Raw genomic sequence first — 21,465 nt, forward strand, 5'->3', positions numbered from 1 at the left:
AACCCTAAATAATTGCAATTGTTCAATAAATCAGACTTTTTTCAATCAATCACATTGATAGAGACAGAAAATGAGAATCTCCATCTACTAAATGGAGCATGAACTCCACTGCTTCCGCCACACAAGTAAGTCAGGATATTTAGTTTTGTGGGCAATAAGAGATTTACAACATTTTCCCGCAAAAACTCAGTGAACTGGTCATGTGAAACTAAGCACCGATCTGTATCTATAGAGACGGCAAACCGAGTGTGAATATTTGTATTTTTGGTTGATCCCTGGTATGACAAAGGGTGAGAGTAAGGGAATCTGTTTCCGTTTGGAAAACATCTGACAGGGATTATAACTTTTCCAAAGATCATTGTGGATGATATATTAATATTTTATGGATATAGAATAGTCTTAAATTGAGATTAAAGAAATAAAAAAAAATTAAATGAAAGTGAGGAGCAACATTAAAACTTAAAATGAACATAAATCATTCCGTATATGAAAAGGGCTGTCCCTTCCTCAACGCCCCGCTCTTTACGCTAAAGATTGACACTTTCTCACAACTCTACTCAATAAAACAATAAAAACTTTAATGTAAAAAGCGGGGCGTTGAGGAGGGGACAGCCCCTTTCATATATGGAATAATTTCTGTACGGTTTAAGTTTTAATGTCGCTCCTTACTTTCAGTTAAAAAAACTTGTTTTTTTTATTTAGTTTCTGAACGTTTTTGAATTAGCGGAGGTTTTGAATTTGGCTTACCGAGCATGAATAATTAAAACAAAAATTACAAATTAATTGTACGTTTTTTTACACTATTACTAACCTCATAATAACCTAAGCTATATTTTTGTTCCAGTTGTTTAACTCCCGAATCACAAAGGTTTGATAATTAGCATAATAACATCCTTTTAAAAGTTAGAAAAGAAACTTAAGCGAGAGAGTAAGCTACTGAGGAGAGGCAACCCATCTCATTTACGTAATATCTTTTCTTCGTTTTAAGTTTTAATGTTGCTTCTTATTTTCAGCTGAAAAAATTGTTTTTATTTAATTGCTGATCATTTTTTAAATAAAGTCGGGAAATTCAGCTCCCCCTCCATGTAAAATTCCCTTCCCCCACGATCAATTTCTCCATGAAAAGTTTCTCCCATGCAACTTAAATTAGCAATATTTACAGAATTAATTTTGTAAGGCATAGCAACAAAACGGACAAAGAGGTCGAAACTATTCTTATGAAAATGAAAGTCACAAGTTGAGCAATTCTCAACTGACTGAAATGAATGAAAGAAAAGATCTTTAAACGATATACGTAATAATTTATGTTCGTTTTAAGTTTTAATATTAGTTCTTACTTTCAGTTGGAAAAAACTTGTTTTTTTTTATATATTTAATAACAACCACAAGCCGAAGAGATACGATATCTTTGGTTTATGATCACATAACAATCATAGTTATGAAGCTGCTTAAGGTAAACTTAGATGCTAAGATTGGCCGGGAAAGAACACAAACTTGCTTATATTGGTCATTATTTAACAAAATTAGAACTTTAGCTTAAAGACAATGTATTGATGGGAGGGCGAACTCCCTCATATACGTAGAATGAGGGGGTTCATCCCTTCGTCAATACCAAGCTCTTTATTTTAAGGTTCTAAATTTTGTTCCAATTCTTTAAGAATGACCCCTGAATAACAAAGACCGTTTAATTAGAATAAATAGGTCTTTTGAAATTACTAAAAACACTTTAGCGTCAAAAGCGAGGTATTGACGAGGAGATGAACCCCCTCACATACATAATAATTTCTGTTCGTTTTAAGTTTTATTGTTACTCCTTACTTTCAGTTGAAAAAACTTATTCTCTTTAATTTAATTCCTGATGTTTATCAAATAATGCTGGGAAATTCTCTTCCCCCCAAAAATAATGTTATCAAAAATAATGTAATCTGTTCCCAAATAATGCTGGAAACTTTCATGGAAATTCTCTTCCCCCCATGGAAAGATCCTCCCACATAACCCTCTACCTCGACCCCCCACCAGAAGAAATCCCCTCTCGAAAACGTCCTTATACTTCCCAATCAAATACTATATGTAAACAATGGGCAAGGTTCATAACTTGCAGCCCTTCCCCCGAGGACTGTGGGGGATTAAGTGGTCCTCAAAGACATAGTTATCACATATTTCGACTATGCTGAACAAAATGGCTATCTCAAAATTTTAATCAGGTGACTTTGAGAAAAGTTTAGAGTGGGAGGGGCCTAGTTGCCCTCCAATTTTTTAGTCGCTTAAAAAAGACATTAGAACTCTTAATTTCTGTTCGAATGAGTCCCCCTCCTCGAAATTCTAGGACCACTGGATCAATGCGATCACCCCCGAAAAAACAAACAAAAAAACAAATAAATACGCATCCGTGATTTTTTTTTCTGGCAAAAAATACAAAATTCCGCATTTGTGCAGAAAGCTTGAAACATCTACAGTAGGATTCTTTGATATGCTGAATCCGATGGTGTGATTTGTGATTTTCGTTAAGATTCCACGCCTTTTAGGGGGTCTTTCTCCCTTTTTTCGAAAATAAGGCAAATTTTCTCATGCTCTTAACATTTTATGGATAGGACAAAATTTGACGAGACTATATATATTTAAAATCAACATAAAAATTCAATTCTTTTGATATATCTATTGGTATCAAAAATTCGTTTTTTAGACTTTAGATTACTACTGAGCCGGGTCGCTCCTTATTTACAGTTCTTTACCGCGAACTGTTTGATAACCAGATTGATTATATCCACAAAATTACTTGAAATTTGATTAAAAAGGTCACGGATGTAGGCTATGACTAAATAGTGCAGGGAGGGTCGCTATTAATATACCTCTGGTTGAAGGATTGGAGCCAGGGTATTTCAGAAGCGCTGCATATTACTGAACATTTTACGAAACAAGGGGATATTTACAATTTATTTTGCCATAAATGATATATTTAGCTAAATATAAAAAACCCTGTAAATCCTACGCAATTGGCTCGAACAATCAAGGTTAACACTGCAACAGAATGAGGCTATCTCACTGTATATAACTGGACCATTAGAGCACAATTTTTTTTCGGAGGGCTATTCTTCAATCGTTAATTCTCTTGGTACAACCTGATTGTTCTGATTACCCAAGGAGGAAAAAAGTCTTACTCTATATAACTGCAACATTAGAGCACAATTATTTTTTCGGAGGGCTATTCTTCAATCGTTAATTCTCTTAGCACAACCTGATAGTTCCGATTACCCAAGGAGGAAAAAAAAATACCAGGAAGAACCCGTAAAACAATTATATCCGGTTCACATACTTATTTGGAATATTTTCCATACTGGGGGGGGGGGGAAGTTTTCCATCATACCCATTTAATGAATCGTTCAAGCGAAGGTTCAAACCGGTAATCAGTCATTATATAAAACATCCTTCGAACAGAAGTAATCGTAAAACTCGTTTAAAGAAGAACTTATTCCATGTAATACGCATGAAAATTGCGGAGACTTTTGTTATGCATTTGATTTATTGATGGTATCACGAATCTTACAAATGGTAAGTATTGAAAAAGAAAGAGAAAAAAAAATATATAGTATACATGTCAGCCCAAATTTGAGTTTCGGCAAAAAGAACATATACATAGTTAAAAAATTAAAATTCTACCAATTAGTGGTTTGTTCGCAAATTATTTATGCATGATATTAGCCTAATAGATGAAATCTAATAGATCATCTGTGGATAGGTTAAATTTTATGTAAATTTGTTTATGCATAAATTGTTTTATAATTTGTAATCTGTATATTTTTTACTTTTATAAGAAAATAAAACCTAGTTCTGAAACTAGAAGTGTTGAATTGGTTAGAGCACCGGTTCCAATTACTACTCAATTTCTAAGTTTGCATTAGGTATATAGGCCCTGAAGTCTGGAACGGACTTCCAGCAGAAGTAAAAGATAAGGACCCCCTTGAGGAATTCCATACTTTTTTTTCGATGTATTTTTTTTAAACAATATTGTGGAGATGGATTGATTGATCGACTTTGGAGTGAGTATATGCTTGTGAGTTGTCAAAAGAGATTTTGTTTCATGTGTTTTATGATCGGGCGAGCATATGTGTGCATCAGGGATCTTGATGAGTTGTAGAGTATGACTGGGGAATTTATTCAAGTTCCCTGTTAACTTATTAATTTTGAAATTGTTGTTTATTAGGCATGGGGGAGGAGAAGGAGTAAGTTTTTTCTCCAAGAAAGCGCATTAATATTCGAAATGTGTTTTGGCTCGCTCCAAACAAGCTAATTTGCATTGAGACTTACTTTAAACGTAAGAGGTAATGTTTTTTTTGTTAGTATTATACGAAGATTTAATTATTGTGTTTTTATGACCCACTTGTTAATAAAAAAAAATGCTTTTCAGCACATACTATGCCAACAATTTCTTCTGGAGGAGATTTTTATTTATGGAAGGGAGAGGCGGGGGAGAGAAATCCTTATCAAGACAACACGAAACGCAGAACATTCCCACACTTTTCCTTCCAAAGGCAACACTTGTGTTACGATTATTTGTATTTTACTGGTCAAGTAAAAGGCGGGCAAGGATGTTAGTTAACACTTAAAAATATAACTCCACCATAGTCTTGAGTATATATCCCCGGTTCAAGGTGAATAATTATATCAAACCGTTCGTGGTACAAAGTGTAAGTAAGGAGCGACCCGGCTCAATAGTAATCGAAACTCTGAAAAAAGGTATTTCGAGACCAATAGATATTTCAAAAGAATCTGATTTTTATGCTGATTTTAAATATGTAGCTTTCATCAAGTTTAGTCCTACCCATTAAAAGTTACGAGCCTGAGAAAATTTGCCTCATTTTCGAAGAAATATGGAAACATCCCTAAAAGGCACATAATCTTAATGAAAATCATATCACCAGGTTTAGTGTATCACAGAGGTTTCAAGAGGTACTGCAGAGGTTTCAAGTTCCTATCTGCACAAAAGTAGAATATTGTACTTTTTGCCAGAAGAAAAATCACGGATGCGTGTTTATTTATTTATTTTTCTTTTTTTCTCCAAGAGTGGTCATATCGACCCAGCGGTCCTAGAACATCGCTAGAGGGCTCATTGGAACGGAAATTAAAAGCTCTAGCACAATTTTACATGACCAAAAAAATTAGAGATCAACTATGCCCCATCCCACACTCATTTTTTCCTAAAGTTACCGGATCAAAATTTTGAGATAGCCATTTTGTTCAGCATAGTCAAAATAGTTAATAACTATGTCCTTGAGGATGACTTAATCCCCCACAGTCCCCGGGGGAAGGTCTGCAAATTATGAACTTCGCCCATTGTTTACATATTGCCCAGTATTGATTATTGGGAAGTATAAAGACGTTTTCACAGGGAATATTCTTCTGGTGGGGGTGGGGGGGGGGGTCGGGGGAGAGGGTTGCAAGGGAGGATTTTTTCATGAGGAATTTTTCATGTGGAAAGAGAATTTCATATAAAGGAGGCGCTGGATTTCCCAGATTATTTAAAAATAACCAGAAATTTAACAAAAAAACAAGTTTTTTCAACTAAAAATAAGGAGTAACATTAAAACTTTAAATGAACAGAAATTAATATGTAGGTGAGGGGGCTCGCCCCCTCTTCAATGCCTTGCTCTTGATGCTAAAGTATTTTTAGTACTTTCAAAAGAGCTATTTATTCTAATTAAACGGCCTTAGTGATTCAGGGGTCATTCTTAAAGAATTGGAACAAAATTCGAACTTAAGCGTAAAGAGCAAGGTATTGACGAGGGGTCAAACCCCTCATATTACGTATATGTAGAAGTTCACCCCCTTTTCAATACGTTGGTCTTTACGCTAAAGTTCAAGTTTTGTTAAATAATGGCCGATAAAAGCAATAATTTGTTTGTGCTATTTTCCAGCCAATCTTAGCATTTGATTTTACATTTTACCTTAATCAGCTTCATGACTGTGAATTTTTATGATAGTAAACCAAAGATATTGTATGTCTTCGGCTTGTGGTTGTTATTAAATAAAAAAAAACAAGTTTTTTCCTACTGAAAGTAAGGAATAACATTAAAACTTAAAACGAACATAAAATAATAAGGATATCTTATAAAGCTTTTTTTTCTATGATTCATTTTAGTCATTTGGGAGTTGCCCAACTTGTGACTTTCATTTTCCTATAAATAATGTCGACCTTTTTGACCGTTTTGTTACTATGCCTTACAAAATAAGTTCCACAAATATCGCTAATTTAAGGTACGTGGGAGAATTTTTCCATGGATAGATTTTTCCTGGGGGAAGGGAATTTTTCATGGAGGGAGAGCGGGATTTACCGACATTATATAAAAACGATCAGCAACTAAATAAAAAACAAGTTTTTTCAACTGAAAGTAAGAAACAACAATAAAACTTAAACGAACAGAAAAATATTACGTATATGAAATGGGTAATATTTCTCAATAGCTCGCTCTTACGGTAAGGTTTCTTTTTTATCTTTTAAAGAAGGCTATTATTATAATTAAACAGCCTTTGTGATTCAGGAGTCATTCTTAAGCAACTAAAACAAAAATCAAACTGAAAAAAATAATTAAAAAACAAGGTTATTATTAGTTAAAAAAAGTAAAATCAATATGCAATTTTCGTTTTAATTTTTCATGTTCGGTGAGCTAAACTCAAAACCTGCATTACTTCAAAAACGTTCAGAAATTAAATAAAAAAATCAAGTTTTTTTAACTGAAAGTAAGGAGCAACATTAAAACTGAAAGCGAACAGAAATTATTCCGTATGTGAAAGGGGCTGTCCCCTCCTCAACGCCCCGCTCTTTACGCTAAGTTTTTTTAATTCTTTTATAAAGTAGAGTTATGAGAAAGAGTCAAACTTTAGCTTAAAGAGCGAGGCGTTGATGGGGGGGGGGGGTGGACAGTTTTTTTTATATACGGAATAATTTCTGTTTGTTTTAAGTTTCAATGTCGCTCCTTACTTTCAGTTAAAAAAACATGTTTTTTATTTATTTAATATAATACAAAAGTTAAACAATGCTGTACCATAATAATGGAAAGGAGGGTCCAGTACAACATGTCCGTAAGATGGTATAGTTGCTCTTCTTAAAATATTGAGCAGAATATAAGCAATGCTGCTCCCTAAGTAATGTCCAATGGGAGCTAAGATCAGGTAGGAGCCAATGACAGCACATGCAATAATATTGGCCTAAAAAAAAAACAAAAAACAAACATAGATTAAAATAGTAATGAAAATTAGGAACAAAAAGTCAAAAATTGGAATGAAAATAAACAGTAACGTATAGGGATCGCAGTGCAACACGGCTGTCCGGCTGTCGCAGATGATGAAGCGTAGCATGTGACGAAAAATCCATTTTCAGCTAAGGATGCACATCTCCTGATGACTAGATGGCGAGTCAAATTGCGCAGTCAGAACCTTTCAACCTGCTGAGCTCTGGAAGGTACGACCTACCAAGAGTAGCATATCCATCCAACAGAAAACTGAATGAAAAGGATGGGAAGAAAACGGACTTGAGAAAGCTTATTCGTATACAAATCTGTATGTTCATCTATTTCTCTGTTTAAAAAATAAAGAAAAATTACTGATTTGCAATTTTCTAGAAAACTAGAAAAAGATGAATAGACTTTGGTAGAGGACAGCCGAACTCCAGCTGTCCAAAAACACGTTAAAACATGAACAGTGCGCTGATTATTTTTTAGGGCAATCATACTCTATTCTTATGGCCTTATGGACTAAACATCCTATAGCCCCAACTCAATTACGTTTTTGAGTTTGTTGCCCCCATTAGAAGGTATTAAATCTGGTAATCAGCAGAATCTTGATACCTTCTTCTAAAAATTCCTCTTACACTTTAGCTGTGAGTGGATAGTTTTACGCTACAGTATACCCAACAATATACTCAAGTTTCGGCTTGAACAGGTCAATTATGCAAATGTATAAGATAGACTGAAATAAATTTAGTACGGGAAAAACTCACTTATATTTGAATATATTTTAGATCAATTATAAGCTTTTATGATCTGTAAAAGCAAGTTGAGCCATATGTAAACAGAGAGAATACTTGTACTAAATGTTGTAGCTCAGAACTTTTCGTTATTTTCACATACATAAAATTTCATACAAAAAACTGTCAAATTTCGGTTCTTTTTAATGGCTCATAATATGACAAATGATGAATATAAAAACGAGTAAAAAGGCTGGGTTATAGTAAAAAGGCTCCCCTTTGTGATACACCCTTAAGAAACAATGAAACGAGAGAATACTCAAAGATTGTTATTTTTGGTTGTGCGCCTGGAGCTAAATAAAAAGTAGGTTATCCCCAAATGGGGTGGAAAGAGGTCACAAAGAAGGTTGCAAAGGAAATCAGAATTTTTTGGGAGGGGGTAAAGATTCAAACTTTATATAGATTGGGGTGGAGGAGGAGCGCACGCAGCAGTGTTAGCCTCAGGCGGCTTGGTTTTGAAATGAGTTGTCTAATGGAATTGAATTTCAAATAGAGTTTTGACTCTGAATCATAGGACAATAATTTCTCTGTTTCTCTTTTGTTGAACGTTCAATGACTACTGTACTGCAGCGACGTTCAAAGACGAAGGTAGTTCAGGAAGAGGGTATTTTTAATCATAAATAATCCAACTACTATATTAAATGAAACAAGTGGAGGCCAACCCCTTTTGCACGTAAAGACTCAATCACGACAAAGTTACGTATCACTATAGTTAAGTCAGGATTTTCTATATATATATATATATATATATATATATATATATATATATATATATATATATATATATATATATATATATATATATATATATATATATATAAATAAGGGCAATATATATATATCATGAAAAGAGAAATCACCAATGCAACAGCACAAACACAAAAAAAAAAAAAAAAATAAGGGCAATATTAAACCATCAGCCGTCCCCTCCCCAGCCCACGAAACGCGCCGAGGTACAATCGGCCCGTCATTCCAAACAGTTCCGAGGCCCGAAGGCACGGCTCCCTCCAACACCGCAGGACGGCACCATACGTCGCTCCACCATATATATATATCAAACAGTTCGTGGTAACGAACTGTAATAACGAGCGACCCGGCTCAATAGGAACCGAGGCTCTAAAAAACGAAATTTTGATACTAATATATGCATCAAAAGAATTGGATTTTTATGCTGATTTCAAATATATAAGCTACACCAAATTTAGTCTTACCCATCAAAAGTTACGAGCCTCAGAAAATTTGCCTTATTCTGTACAATAGGCGGAAATACCCACTAAAATTAATAGAATCTTAATGAAAATCACACCATCAAATTCTGCTTATCAGATAAAACTACTGTAGAAGTTTCAAGCTTCTATCTACACAAATGTGGAATTTTGCATTTTTTGCCAGAAGACCGATCACGGGTGCGTGTTTATTGTTTGTTTGTTTTTTGTTTTGTTTTTTTCCCCAGGCGTGATCGTATCGACCCAGTGGTCCTAGAATGTCACAAGAGGGCTCATTTTAACGGAAATTAAAATTTCTAGTGCGCTTTTTAAGTGAAAAAATTGGAGGGAACTTAGGCCCCTTCCCAACCTCATTTTTTCCCAAAGTCACTGGATTAAAATTTTAAGATGGACATTTTGTTCAATATAGTCAAAAACCTAACAACTATGTCTTTGGGGAGGACTTACTCCCCAGAGTCCCCAGGGGAGGGGCTGCAAGTTACAGACTTTGACCATTGTTTACATATAGTAATGGCTATTGGGAAGTGTACATACGTTTTTCGGGGGATTTTTTGGTTTAGGCGGGGAGCCGAAGGGAAGGGGTTATCTCGGAGGGTCTTTCCATGGAGAATTTATCATGGGGGAAGAGCATTTTCGTGAAGGGGGCGCAGGATTTTCTAACATTATTAAAAAAAAACAAATAAAAAAATAAATATGAAGTTTTTTCAACTGAAAGTAAGGAGCAGCATTAAAACTTAATATGAGCAGAAATTATCACGCATATGAGGAGGATTATCTCCTCCTAAATACCTCGCTCTTTACGCTACATTATTTTTAGTAATTTCAACTATTTATTCTACGGCCTTTGTTATTCATTCGTCATTCTTAAAGCATTGGGACAAAATTTAAGTTTTAATGTAAAGAGCAAGGTATTGACGAGGGGGAAAACCCCCTCATATAAGTAATAAAAATATGCGAATATAGAAGTTCGTTACGTAATTTAATTCGTAAGTTACGTGTAAACATTACTAATAAAAACGTTTGTAAAAAAACTAAAAGTTCTAGTTGTTTTTTTTAAGTAGCCAAAGAATTGGAGGGCAACTAGGCCTCCTCCACCACCCTTAAAAAAAAATTAATGTATAAATTTTGTTTTAATTATTCATCTGCGGAAAGCCAAAATCAAAGCATGCATTGATTCAAAAACGTTCAGAAATTAAATATAAAAAAACAAGTTTTTTCGACTGAAAGTAAGGAGCGACATTAAAACTTAAAACGAACAGAAATTACTCCGTATATGAAAAAAGTTGTTCCTTCCTCAACGCCCCGCTCTTTACGCTAACGTTTTTCTTATTGTTTTAAAAAGCAGAGTTTTGAGAAAGAGTTTAACTTAACGTAAAGGGCGGAGCGTTGAGGAAGGAACAACCCTTTTCATATATCGAGTAATTTCTGTTCGTTTTAAGCTTTTATGTCGCTCCTTACTTTCAGTCGAAAAAACTTGTTTTTTTATTTAATTCTATACAAGTAGCTGTTGTATCTCAGTATTGGATTATAGAGGATTAGATGCAGAAAAGGGCTTATTATATTTAACAGATGAGTTGCGCTATGAGAAGGCTGAACTTTGTGTCATTGATTTAGATGAACATTATGGACACATACCGTTTTGATGTACATGTCAAATTAAGATGACAAAGCCAGTCATTTTAATCAATTTTGTTGGGTTTTGATCAGAATTCGGTAGATAACAAAATCGACTCCTCACTTTACTATAAAACTCAACCTACTTTTCGGGATATTTTTCACATTGTTCTAAAATCAAATTTTATATAAGGGGTATCGAATATCGGTATGAACAATGCCGATATACTGTAAATTAGAATAATATTGATATAAAGGACTCAAATATAGATTATTTCAGTTGACGCCATTTAATTACAAAATTGTATAAAAATAACATCAATCCAAGTGGCTGCCCGAAAAAAAACATGAAAGCAATCGATGATGGGTAACTACATGCTTGACAAACCCTTAACAAACAAAACTCTAATCAAAAAACAAAAAAGGAAACAAAACAACCAAATTACGACCAATTTTTCTCATGAAAATAAAAATGAATATGCAAAAATAAAGAAATAATAATAACCAGAAACACAAGAAAAAATAAATGAAGAAGAAAAGAAGAAGAAAAAACGGTAAGAAGAGTAAAGTTAGAACAACACCTGATAAAGACAAAACCAACGTACTCATTCCTGTGAAGATATTACAATCAGCAAAACTGGTAAAACGAAAACACAAGAAAACAAAACAAGAAAAAAGAAAAAAACTGTAAAACAAAAAAGTAAACAGAAAAATATAAAAAGTAGACAAGAAAGACAAAAAAGAAAAAAATACGACAGAAAAAAGTAAAACAGAAAACGACAAGAAAAAAGGGAAAAAAGAATAAAAAACGATAAGAAGGGAAACATTGAAACAATGCCTGACAAAGCAAAAGATAAGTTAAAAACAGCCTACTCATACCTGCCAAGATATTACAATCAGCAAAACTGGAAGAAAAAGCATGCACGATATAAACGAAGCCCAAAAGTTGAAATCACTAACTAGGTACTCGAAATCTGTAAAAAAAAATTATCAGGTGTAAATAATGAACAACATCTAATGAATAATAATCAATAACAAAAGGCTTAAAAACAATGAGTTTTAAAAGAAAAAATAATGAAGAATTTTTAAATTCTGAATTGATAGTCAGCATATGACTTATTGAAGAGCGTCCCGTATCAAGCCAATAAGTAAAGAAATATACATTCACTATCTAAATTGATGAATAGATTTGAAATGTTATTTTTTATTAGCTGTGACCCAAGACCGTATCCAGGGCAGAGGTTAGGGGGTATGAACCCCCCCCCCCCCAAAAAAAAAATGGGTCCGACTCGTAGAAAATTAATAAAAATACATATAATTTTTTTTTGGATACATACGGCCTTGCTCTGACTAGAGACGAAACTGGAAATTAAACCAACACAGAGACAATATTGTTAAGAAAAAGAAGAAAGAACGATGTGCCTTATCATGCTAAAATGGGTAAAATTTTCTAATGGGAAAAATTGGAATCAGAAACCTCAAAACAGAAAAAATTATTTTCGTTCTTCAACAATAACAACAATATTGCCTTTTGGATACCTTTCAGAAATAAGAAAGGCTATCTTCAAGAAAAGCACCAAATAGCACGTACCATCCTTTTCATCCCAACTTTAGTGTCTTTAGCCTTCATTTTCTTTTCTCTAAATTTATAGTTAAGTATACCTATTACATAATACAATAAATAATATATTACATATCCTTAGGATCCACATAAAACTATTAGGCTAATTATCTTGATTTTTGGAATATAAATCCAAGAGAGTACGGTGAACAACATGATGCATTATTCTTTATCTTTAGATTAAAAAAAAAAAATTATATCTCGACAACGACTGAACTGATCAACCTGAATATTTCGAAGATGTGTTCCTTGGGTCATGGGGTCTTAGGTTTAAGTAAGGTACACGGGAGTTTTTCTAAGTTTAGGCATGATTTTTTTTTGTCTCGGACCAAGCAGAAATTTCGATAGAAGACGCTATACTTAGAATATACCCACGCACAAAGAAACTGAAAAAAAATCCGATTATTATACTTGGTTTCATATTCTTAGAGTTTTTATGTTTAAATTCAAACTTAATGTATATTCAGTTTCTGGAATCACCATAAAAAGATGACTTTTCTCATATTCTTTTCAATAATATTGTTTTTTAGCATTCCCAACGTTATTCGAGTCAACAAGGCATATATATTCCGACATTCCAATCGAAATATTTTAACGTTGCTCATGTCCTTTAGATTAATACCAAGAATTTGAGGAAGAAAGGTAGCTTAAAGAGTAATTACAGATATTAAAAGACATAATTTCAAACTTGCAAAAACTTTTTTAGGTTAACTCTATGTTTTGGTTTATGTTTTATCAACATAAAACATATCTAAAAACCATCTCATCTAAAAGTTTGGGAAAGTGACCAGAGAGGGAGCTTTGGTGCTTCAACATAATTTTGAAAAGAATTAGAAAACACCAGCACCACGGACATTGCAACGGTAGGCCTACCCAGTAAAATATGGAAAATTCAAAGAAGCTTAATTTCATAGAAGATTGAACTGAGCTGAATGTCTAAGTAGAAAAGGATTAGGCCTGATATTTTCTGAGAGTAAATGGGACCTTGATTTTTTATTGGTTTTTATATAGTTGGAGCCATTTTGGAATGAACAGAAGTTAATAATTAAAAAAATCGAATCCAAATATACACTTTTTACATGTCTTTTTTACGAGATTAGTTATTTTATGTTTGGACCTAAAGCAAAAGTAAAAAAAAAAGACATAAAGAATACAAAAAGTAATTTTATTTCGGTTTCTAGAAATAACTTGGTATTTTGCTGGGTAGCTGTAGATGACATTGATTGTTTTTTTTTTCTCATAAACCAACTGAAGTTTTCTTTTATCAGTTTCCAATCAGTTTATAGAGAACTCTTGGTTCTCTATAATCATTTCTAGAATTTCCTATGAAAATAGTTTAATTGAGGGCCAATGAATGACAAAAAGGGGAAGCCGCCACATAGATTTTCAATTGGATTCTGGGCAAAAAAGAGAAAAAAAAACGCAATTAAACTGAATAAAATTTACTTTTGTGGGCTTCGAGTTGAAAAGTTTTTGGCCTAGACAATGAAGCTTTACTGAATTGAATTAGAAGAATCCAAAGAAAGTTATAATCACAAAACTTCCTTGAAATTTGAAGTTTAATACAAAAGCGCCGTCGTTCATTTAAAAATTTCAGTCATTTTGCGAAGAAATCGATCTTCTGAGTTTACAGAGATTTTGCATCTATTTATAATTTTATTAAAAGGGAATGTAACATAGAAAAAACAATATTTAAACTGCAGAAAGTGAGCCAACTTTAGAAAATGAGAGGACCCCCCCCCCCAAAAAAAAAAGAAAAAACACATAAAATGAAAAATTTGCTTCACCAAATTTTGTTGTGTTTTGTACCCTATCTCTCTGACAAATAAAGGCATTCAATTTGTGGAATACCTTGCTGCGCATGAAGACATAAAGATTGCTAAATATTAATGATAATACGTTCTATTGCGCTAAAAGCCCTAGGGGCATGGCAATACAAAACAACAACAAAATTCACTTCTAAATAACTGACATTACATAAACAAAGAAAAAACGATTCACAGAAATCTACTTCTGTGTTCTATTGCCAGCCTGAGAAATCGTCCTAAATTTTTAACACTTGCAAAACATTCATCACTCACTACATTCTTCAGCCATCTCTCTTCAAACCGACACTCATATATTTTATTTCGCAAATCACTCAATTCTTCATACTCATAAATCAGACACATTACACACATCAGGCAAAAATAAGAACAATCCTGCCCTTGCTTTCTCCCTAAATACTACCTACTTACCCTGAGTGGTAAACTATTCCTCCTCAATTCAATAATATACATTTATTCGTCCTTTTTTATATTCACCTTAAACAAATCCCCTTCACCCAATGTCTGCTTCAGCGCTTCGTAGAGACGTTGGGAATTAGAAAGGCTTATTTCATACTGCTAAATCTGTACCTCTTTATCTCATAAAATATTACCTATCATCTTTGTAACCTCTTTATCTATACCTTGTACATTATTTCACGTTCCCGCCACTCCACAATATGTTTACATTAATATTCAAACAGTTCGTGGTAACGAGCTGTAGTGAGGAGCGACCCGGTTAACTAGTAACCGAAACTCTAAAAAAATGGAATTTTTATAACAATAGTTACACCAACAGAATTGCATTTTAATGCTGATTTTAAATAAATAAGTTTCATTAAGTTTAGAGTTACCCATCAAAAGTTACGAGCCTGAGAAAATGTGCCTTATTTTTGAAAATAGGGGGAAACACCCCTTAAAAGTCATAGAATCTTAACGAAAATCAAACTATCAGATTCAGGGTATCAGAGAACCCTACAGTAGAAGTTTTAAGCTCATATCTACAAAAATGGGAAATTTTGCATTTTTGTCACAAGACAGATCACGGATGCGTGTTTATTTGTTTTTGTTTTTTTTTCTCCCAGGGGTGATCGTATCGACTCAGTGGTCCTAGAATGTCGTGTGACAGCTCATTCTAACAGAAATTAAAAGTTCTAGTGCCCTTTTTAAGTGACCGAAAAATTGGAGGGCACCTAGGCCCCCTCCCACACTCATTTTTTCCCAAAGTCAACGGATCAAAATTCTGAGATAGCCATTTTATTCAGCATAGTCGAAAAACCTAATAACTTTGTCTTTGGGGACGACTTGCTCCCCACAGTCCCCGTGGGAGGGGCTGCAAGTTACGAACTTTGACCAGTGTTTACAAATAGTAATGGTTATTGGGAAGTGTACAGACGCTTTCAGGGGGATTTTTTTGGTTGGGGGAATGGGTTGAGGGGAGGGGATTATGCAGGGGGAACTTTCCATGGAGGAATTTGTCATGGGGGAAGAGAATTTCCATGAAGGATTTCTTTTAGCATTTTTTTTAAAGAGCAATAAAAAAAAATATGAAAAAGTTTCTTCAACTGAAAGTAAGGAGCAGCATTAAAACCTGAAACGAACAGAAATAATTACGCACATGATGGGATTCACCTCCTCCTAATACTTCACTCTTTACGCTATAGTAATTTTATTGATTTCAACTATTTATTCTACGGCCTTTGTGATTCAGGGGTCATTCTTAACGAATTGGGACAAAATTTAAGCTTCAGTGTAAAGAGCAAGGTATTGACGAGGGGGCGAACCCCCTCATATACTTAATATAAACATACGAATTTAGAAGTTCGTTACGTAAGTAAGTTCGTAAGTTACGTGTATTTTTACTAATAAAAACGTTGGCGAAATTAAAAGTTCTAGTTGCCTTTTTAAGTAACCAAAAAATTGGAGGACAACTAGGCCTACTCCCCCGTTCCTTTTTTTCTCAAAATCGTCTGATCAAAACTATGAGAAAGCCATTTAGCCAAAAAAAAAAAAAAAAAATCTGCAAATTTCCTTTTAATTATTCATGTGCAGAGAGCCAAAGTCAAAACATGCATTAATTCAAAAACGTTCAGAAATTAAATAAAAAAAAAGTTTTTTTAACTGAAAGTAAGGAGCAACATTAAAACTTAAAACGAAAAGAAATTACTCCGTATATGAAAGGGGCTGTTCCCTCCCCAACGCCACGCTCTTTACGCTAAAGTTTTTTACTGTTTCAAAAAGTAGAGTTGAGAGAAAGAGTCAAACTTTAGCGTAAAGAGCGGGGCGTTGAGGAGGGAACAGCCCCTTTCATATACGGAGTAATTTCTGTTTGTTTTAAGTTTTAATGTCGCTCCTTACTTTCAGTTAAAAAAACTATTTTTTTTTAATCATTTAACAAAAGCGACTGTTTGTTCATGCATTTAGCTGAAATAAATAAAATTGTTTTTATTTATCTATTTATCAATTCATCAGCAAAGTTTACTTGTTAAGTTATAATAAAATAAATAAGAAAGCTCCAACTCCTTCTGCTGGAAATTTTGCGTCGAACACTGATTCGTGGAAGATTGTTAGGGGGGAGGGCTTCAAATGCTCAGTCTTGTATTTCGCAATCAAAAGTTCATAACTGAATTTGCGCTATAGATAAACAAATGAACAGGCTTTGATTTTATGAATTTAGAACTGTTTGGACAAAACTATTGAATAAATAGCTCGTCAAATTGCTGAGATATCCATAATCGTTGTCTGAATTCTACCCTATTTTAAGCTGCAGCATCAGTATCTATCATTTCTAAAATATTTCGACCTGACACTGATATTGGCATAAAAAAAAAAAAAAAAAAAAAAAAAAAAAAAAAAAAAAAAAAAAAAAAAAACAGTAAGGGAAATTTAGCACCTTTTATGTGATGTACGATGATACCCCGTAAACCTTCATTTAATATTATCAGTATTTTTATTGTCCTGTTTACATAGGCAGCATTCTTTTTCGGATGAGCATAAAGATTAAACTAAAAAAAATATATAAATGACCCTGCATATGAGGGGGCTCCTGCCCCCGCCTCAACGCTAAAGTTGATGCAGTAATTTTTTGAAAGTATACCATGAAAACAACAAACATAATCAGCTGGTTATTGCAATTATTTAACCCACCAGCTGCTTTCACAACATTTCAAACACAAATTTTATAACTAAAAGGAAAGGCCAATAAAAAATAAATTTCTATTTCAGAAATGTTCAAATAGAGTATTTCTGAAAGGAAATGTCAATAAATAAGAAAATGAAAAAAATATAAATTTATATTATAAAACAAAGTTTTTAACAGTAAGCCAAACTTTAAGGAAACTCAGTCAATATCCCAATTATATTTTCTTTTCCTTTTTCGACGCTTATGTAATGAAACTTCTGGTATGTTAACAAAGAGAAAGCAGCTTTTATAGAAGAGGAAGAGGAGTCGATTATCTTTCCTGGCATGATTTGAAAACGATCAGAGATCAAATAAATTCAAAACTTTAAAACTTTAATATTATAAATATATTATAAAATACAAACCCACCAGCTGCTTTCAGAACATTTCAAATACAAATTTTATTACTGAAAGGAAATGCCAATAAATAAGAAAATGTAAAAAAAAAATATAAATTTATACTATAAAACAAAGTTTTTAACAGTAAGCCAAACTTTAAGGAAACTCAGTCAATATCCCAATTATATTTTCTTTTCCATTTTTGTTGCTTATGTAATGAAACTTCTGGTATGTTAACAAAGAGAAAGCAGCTTTTATAGATGAGGAAGTGGAGTCGATTATCTTTCCTGGCCTGATTTGAAAACGATCAGAGATTAAATAAAACTTTAATTGTTATTCAAAACTTTAAGACCTTAATATCATAAATACATTATAAAATACAAACCCACCAGCTGTTTTCAGAACATTTCAAATACAAATTTTATTACTGAAAGGAAATGCCAATAAATAAGAAAATGTAAAAAAAAAAATATAAATTTATACTATAAAACAAGGTTTTTAACAGTAAGCCAAACTTTAAGGAAACTCAGTCAATATCCCAATTACATTTTCTTTTCCTTTTTTGACGCTTATGTAATGAAACTTCTGGTATGTTAACAAAGAGAAAGCAGCTTTTATAGAAGAGGAAGTGGAGTCGATTATCTTTCCTGGCCTGATTTGAAAACGATCAGAAATTAAATAAATTCAAAACTTTAAAACTTTAATATTATAAATATATTATAAAATACAAACCCACCAGCTGCTTTCAGAACATTTCAAATACAAATTTTATTACTGAAAGGAAATGCCAATAAATAAGAAAATGTAAAAAAAAAATATAAATTTATACTATAAAACAAAGTTTTTAACAGTAAGCCAAACTTTAAGGAAACTCAGTCAATATCCCAATTATATTTTCTTTTCCATTTTTGTTGCTTATGTAATGAAACTTCTGGTATGTTAACAAAGAGAAAGCAGCTTTTATAGATGAGGAAGTGGAGTCGATTATCTTCCCTGGCCTGATTTGAAAACGATCAGAGATTAAATAAAACTTTAATTGTTATTCAAAACTTTAAGACGTTAATATCATAAATACATTATAAAATACAAACCCACCAGCTGTTTTCAGAACATTTCAAATACAAATTTTATTACTGAAATGAAATGCCAATAAATAAGCAAATGTAAAAAAAATATAAATTTACATTATAAACAAAGTTTTTAACTTTAAGCCAAACTTTAAGGAAATGTTAAAGGAAAGCGTCTAAAAAGGAAAAGAAAATATAATTGGGATACTGAATGAGTTTCCTTAAAGTTTGGCTTAAAGTTAAAAACGTTGTTTTATAATATAAATATATAATTTTTTTACATTTACTTATTTACGTAAATGTAAAAAAAATATGTAAAATTGTAAAAAAAAAATACAAGTCAGGTGATAAAAAAAGAAAATGTTTCTTTATCACGTTGTTCTTTTGATAAAGCTTTCTATCTTAAAGTTACGGGGAAAATTCAGACTTTAGTGTAAAGAGCGGGGGCAGAGGGAGGCGGCAGTCATCCTTAAGTAAAACATATTTACTTATCATTTTAAGTTCTAATTTAACTCCTTAATTTCATTCGAGATAGTTTTTTTTATTTATCTAATTACTGTCCAATTATATTTATTATTTAGGGTTATCTTAAGTATGATGAGAAGAGGGAGGTTGCCGCCCCATGAAATATCTGCCCTCTAAACTAAAGCTAAATTCTGTATAAACGTGCTTCAAAAAACACTGTACATTTGCTTTACAGAATAAGTTATAAATTTTACGAATACGAGAGAGGGCGTCACTCCGCCTTTTTCTTTACACTTGAGTTCATTTGCTTCTTAAAACTAATTTATTGAAATGACATTTTCAAACAGTTCGTGGTAACGAACTGTAACTAAGGAGCAACGTGGCTCAATAGTAACCAAAACTGTAAAACGAAATTTTAATAGCAATAGTTATATAAAAAAAATCGGAATATTATGCTGATTCCATAATATTACACTTATATGATGATGTTATTCCACTTTATTACAATTATTCCATTCCATTGATATTACACTTGTCCTTCCCTGATAAACACAAACAAATATATTTGAATGTTTGAAAGCATAATTTGAATAAAGTAAAAACAGATGAAATACTTACTCAGCGGAACATAATAAACACAGCAAGCTGATAGAAATCCAAGGAGAATGGTAGGAACAAGCACTGAAAGGGCGGGTTCGGCCCTTATATACCAAACGGCTAACCAAATACCCCCACCGATAATACCACTAAAAGCAGCAACCAGTGTGACACCTGCAAAAAATGAAATAATGTATAATTGGAAAATACAGGTTTAATTTTGGAGAGTATCAAACAGTTCGTGGTATATATATATATATATATATATATATATATATATATATATATATATATATATATATATATATATAAATATATATATATATATATATATATATATATATATATGTATGTATATATATATATATATATATATATATATATATATATACTAGCTGTTGGGGCGCTTCACCCCAACACCTAGTTGGTCGGGGGGGGGGGGGCACCAACCCCCAAGCCCCCCCGCGCGCGTAAGTCGTTACGCGCCATTGTAGTTGTGTCCCTGTGTCCCACCTGTGAATATAGATAGATATATACATATATATATATATATATATATATATATATATATATATATATATATATATATATATATATATATATATATATATATATATATTTATATATGTTTTTAACTACGTAAAACTTGCGAATATACAACATTCTTCGCTGTCCCATTGTCTGTACGTATAAATAGATTGTCAGGTTTACCGACTCTTGAACATGCAACATATAACTGTCCATGGGAAAAACAATCCGTATTCAGATCTATACCTCATTATTCTAATGATTGCCCTTGAGCTTTGTTGATGGTGATTGCTAATCAAACATTCCCTGTGTCCCCATCGTCATTTATATATCCTCCTGTGCCCCCGGCGTCCCCGTTGTAGTTGTGTCCCTGTGCCCCAGTCGTCATTTATAGTCGACAAACATGACGTCAGTCGACACACAAGTCCCAGTCGTCATTTGTGTCCCGGTGTCCGAGTCTGTAATTTCTCTTTGAGTGTCCCGGTCGTCATTTATATTCCCTGTGTCCCGATCTGTATATACATTCGTTTTTGAATTGGTATATGATGAAATAATTTTTTTTTCTTTTTTTTCTTTTTAGTTTTTTTTTTTGGTTTTTACCTATTTTTTAGCTTTTTAGTTTTTTTTTCTTTTTAGTTTTTTTTTGTAGTTTTTACCTTTTTTAGTTTTCTTTATTTTAATTTTTTTTTTAGTTTTCTTTTTCTCCTTTATTTTTCATTTTTTTTCCTTTTTTTAGTTTTTTTTATTCTTTTTCAGTTTTTAGTTTTTTTATTAGTTTTTAGTTTTTTTCTTTTAGTTTTTTTGCTGTTTTTACCCTTTTTTAGCTTTTTTAATTTTTTTTCTTTTTTAGTTTTTAGTTTTTCACCTTTTTTTATTTTTTTTTAAGTTTTTTAGCTTTTTTAGTTTTTTTAGTAGTTTTTACCTGTTTTTTAGTTTTTTTAGTTTTTTTCTTTTTTAGTTTTTTTCTTCTTTTGTATTAATGCTAAAGCCAAGGTTCGAGCC

At 32.6% G+C, this 21,465-nt stretch overlaps 1 protein-coding gene across 1 annotated transcript in view; it reads right to left on the bottom strand.

The window, feature by feature from the left end:
- Positions 1 to 21,465, bottom strand: part of LOC136043495 (transmembrane 7 superfamily member 3-like) — a 47,363-nt gene that overhangs the window by 3,820 nt on the left and 22,078 nt on the right. Inside the window, exons 6-8 of the mRNA XM_065728413.1 lie at positions 19,957 to 20,109; positions 11,740 to 11,834; positions 7,041 to 7,203 (exon numbers count right to left, since the gene is read on the bottom strand). Of these exons, the coding sequence (XP_065584485.1) occupies positions 7,041 to 7,203; positions 11,740 to 11,834; positions 19,957 to 20,109 (411 nt within the window). The remainder of the gene's footprint in view (positions 1 to 7,040; positions 7,204 to 11,739; positions 11,835 to 19,956; positions 20,110 to 21,465) is intronic.

Source organism: Artemia franciscana, chromosome 2 (genome assembly GCF_032884065.1).
Source record: "Artemia franciscana chromosome 2, ASM3288406v1, whole genome shotgun sequence".
Lineage (NCBI taxonomy): Eukaryota > Metazoa > Arthropoda > Branchiopoda > Anostraca > Artemiidae > Artemia > Artemia franciscana.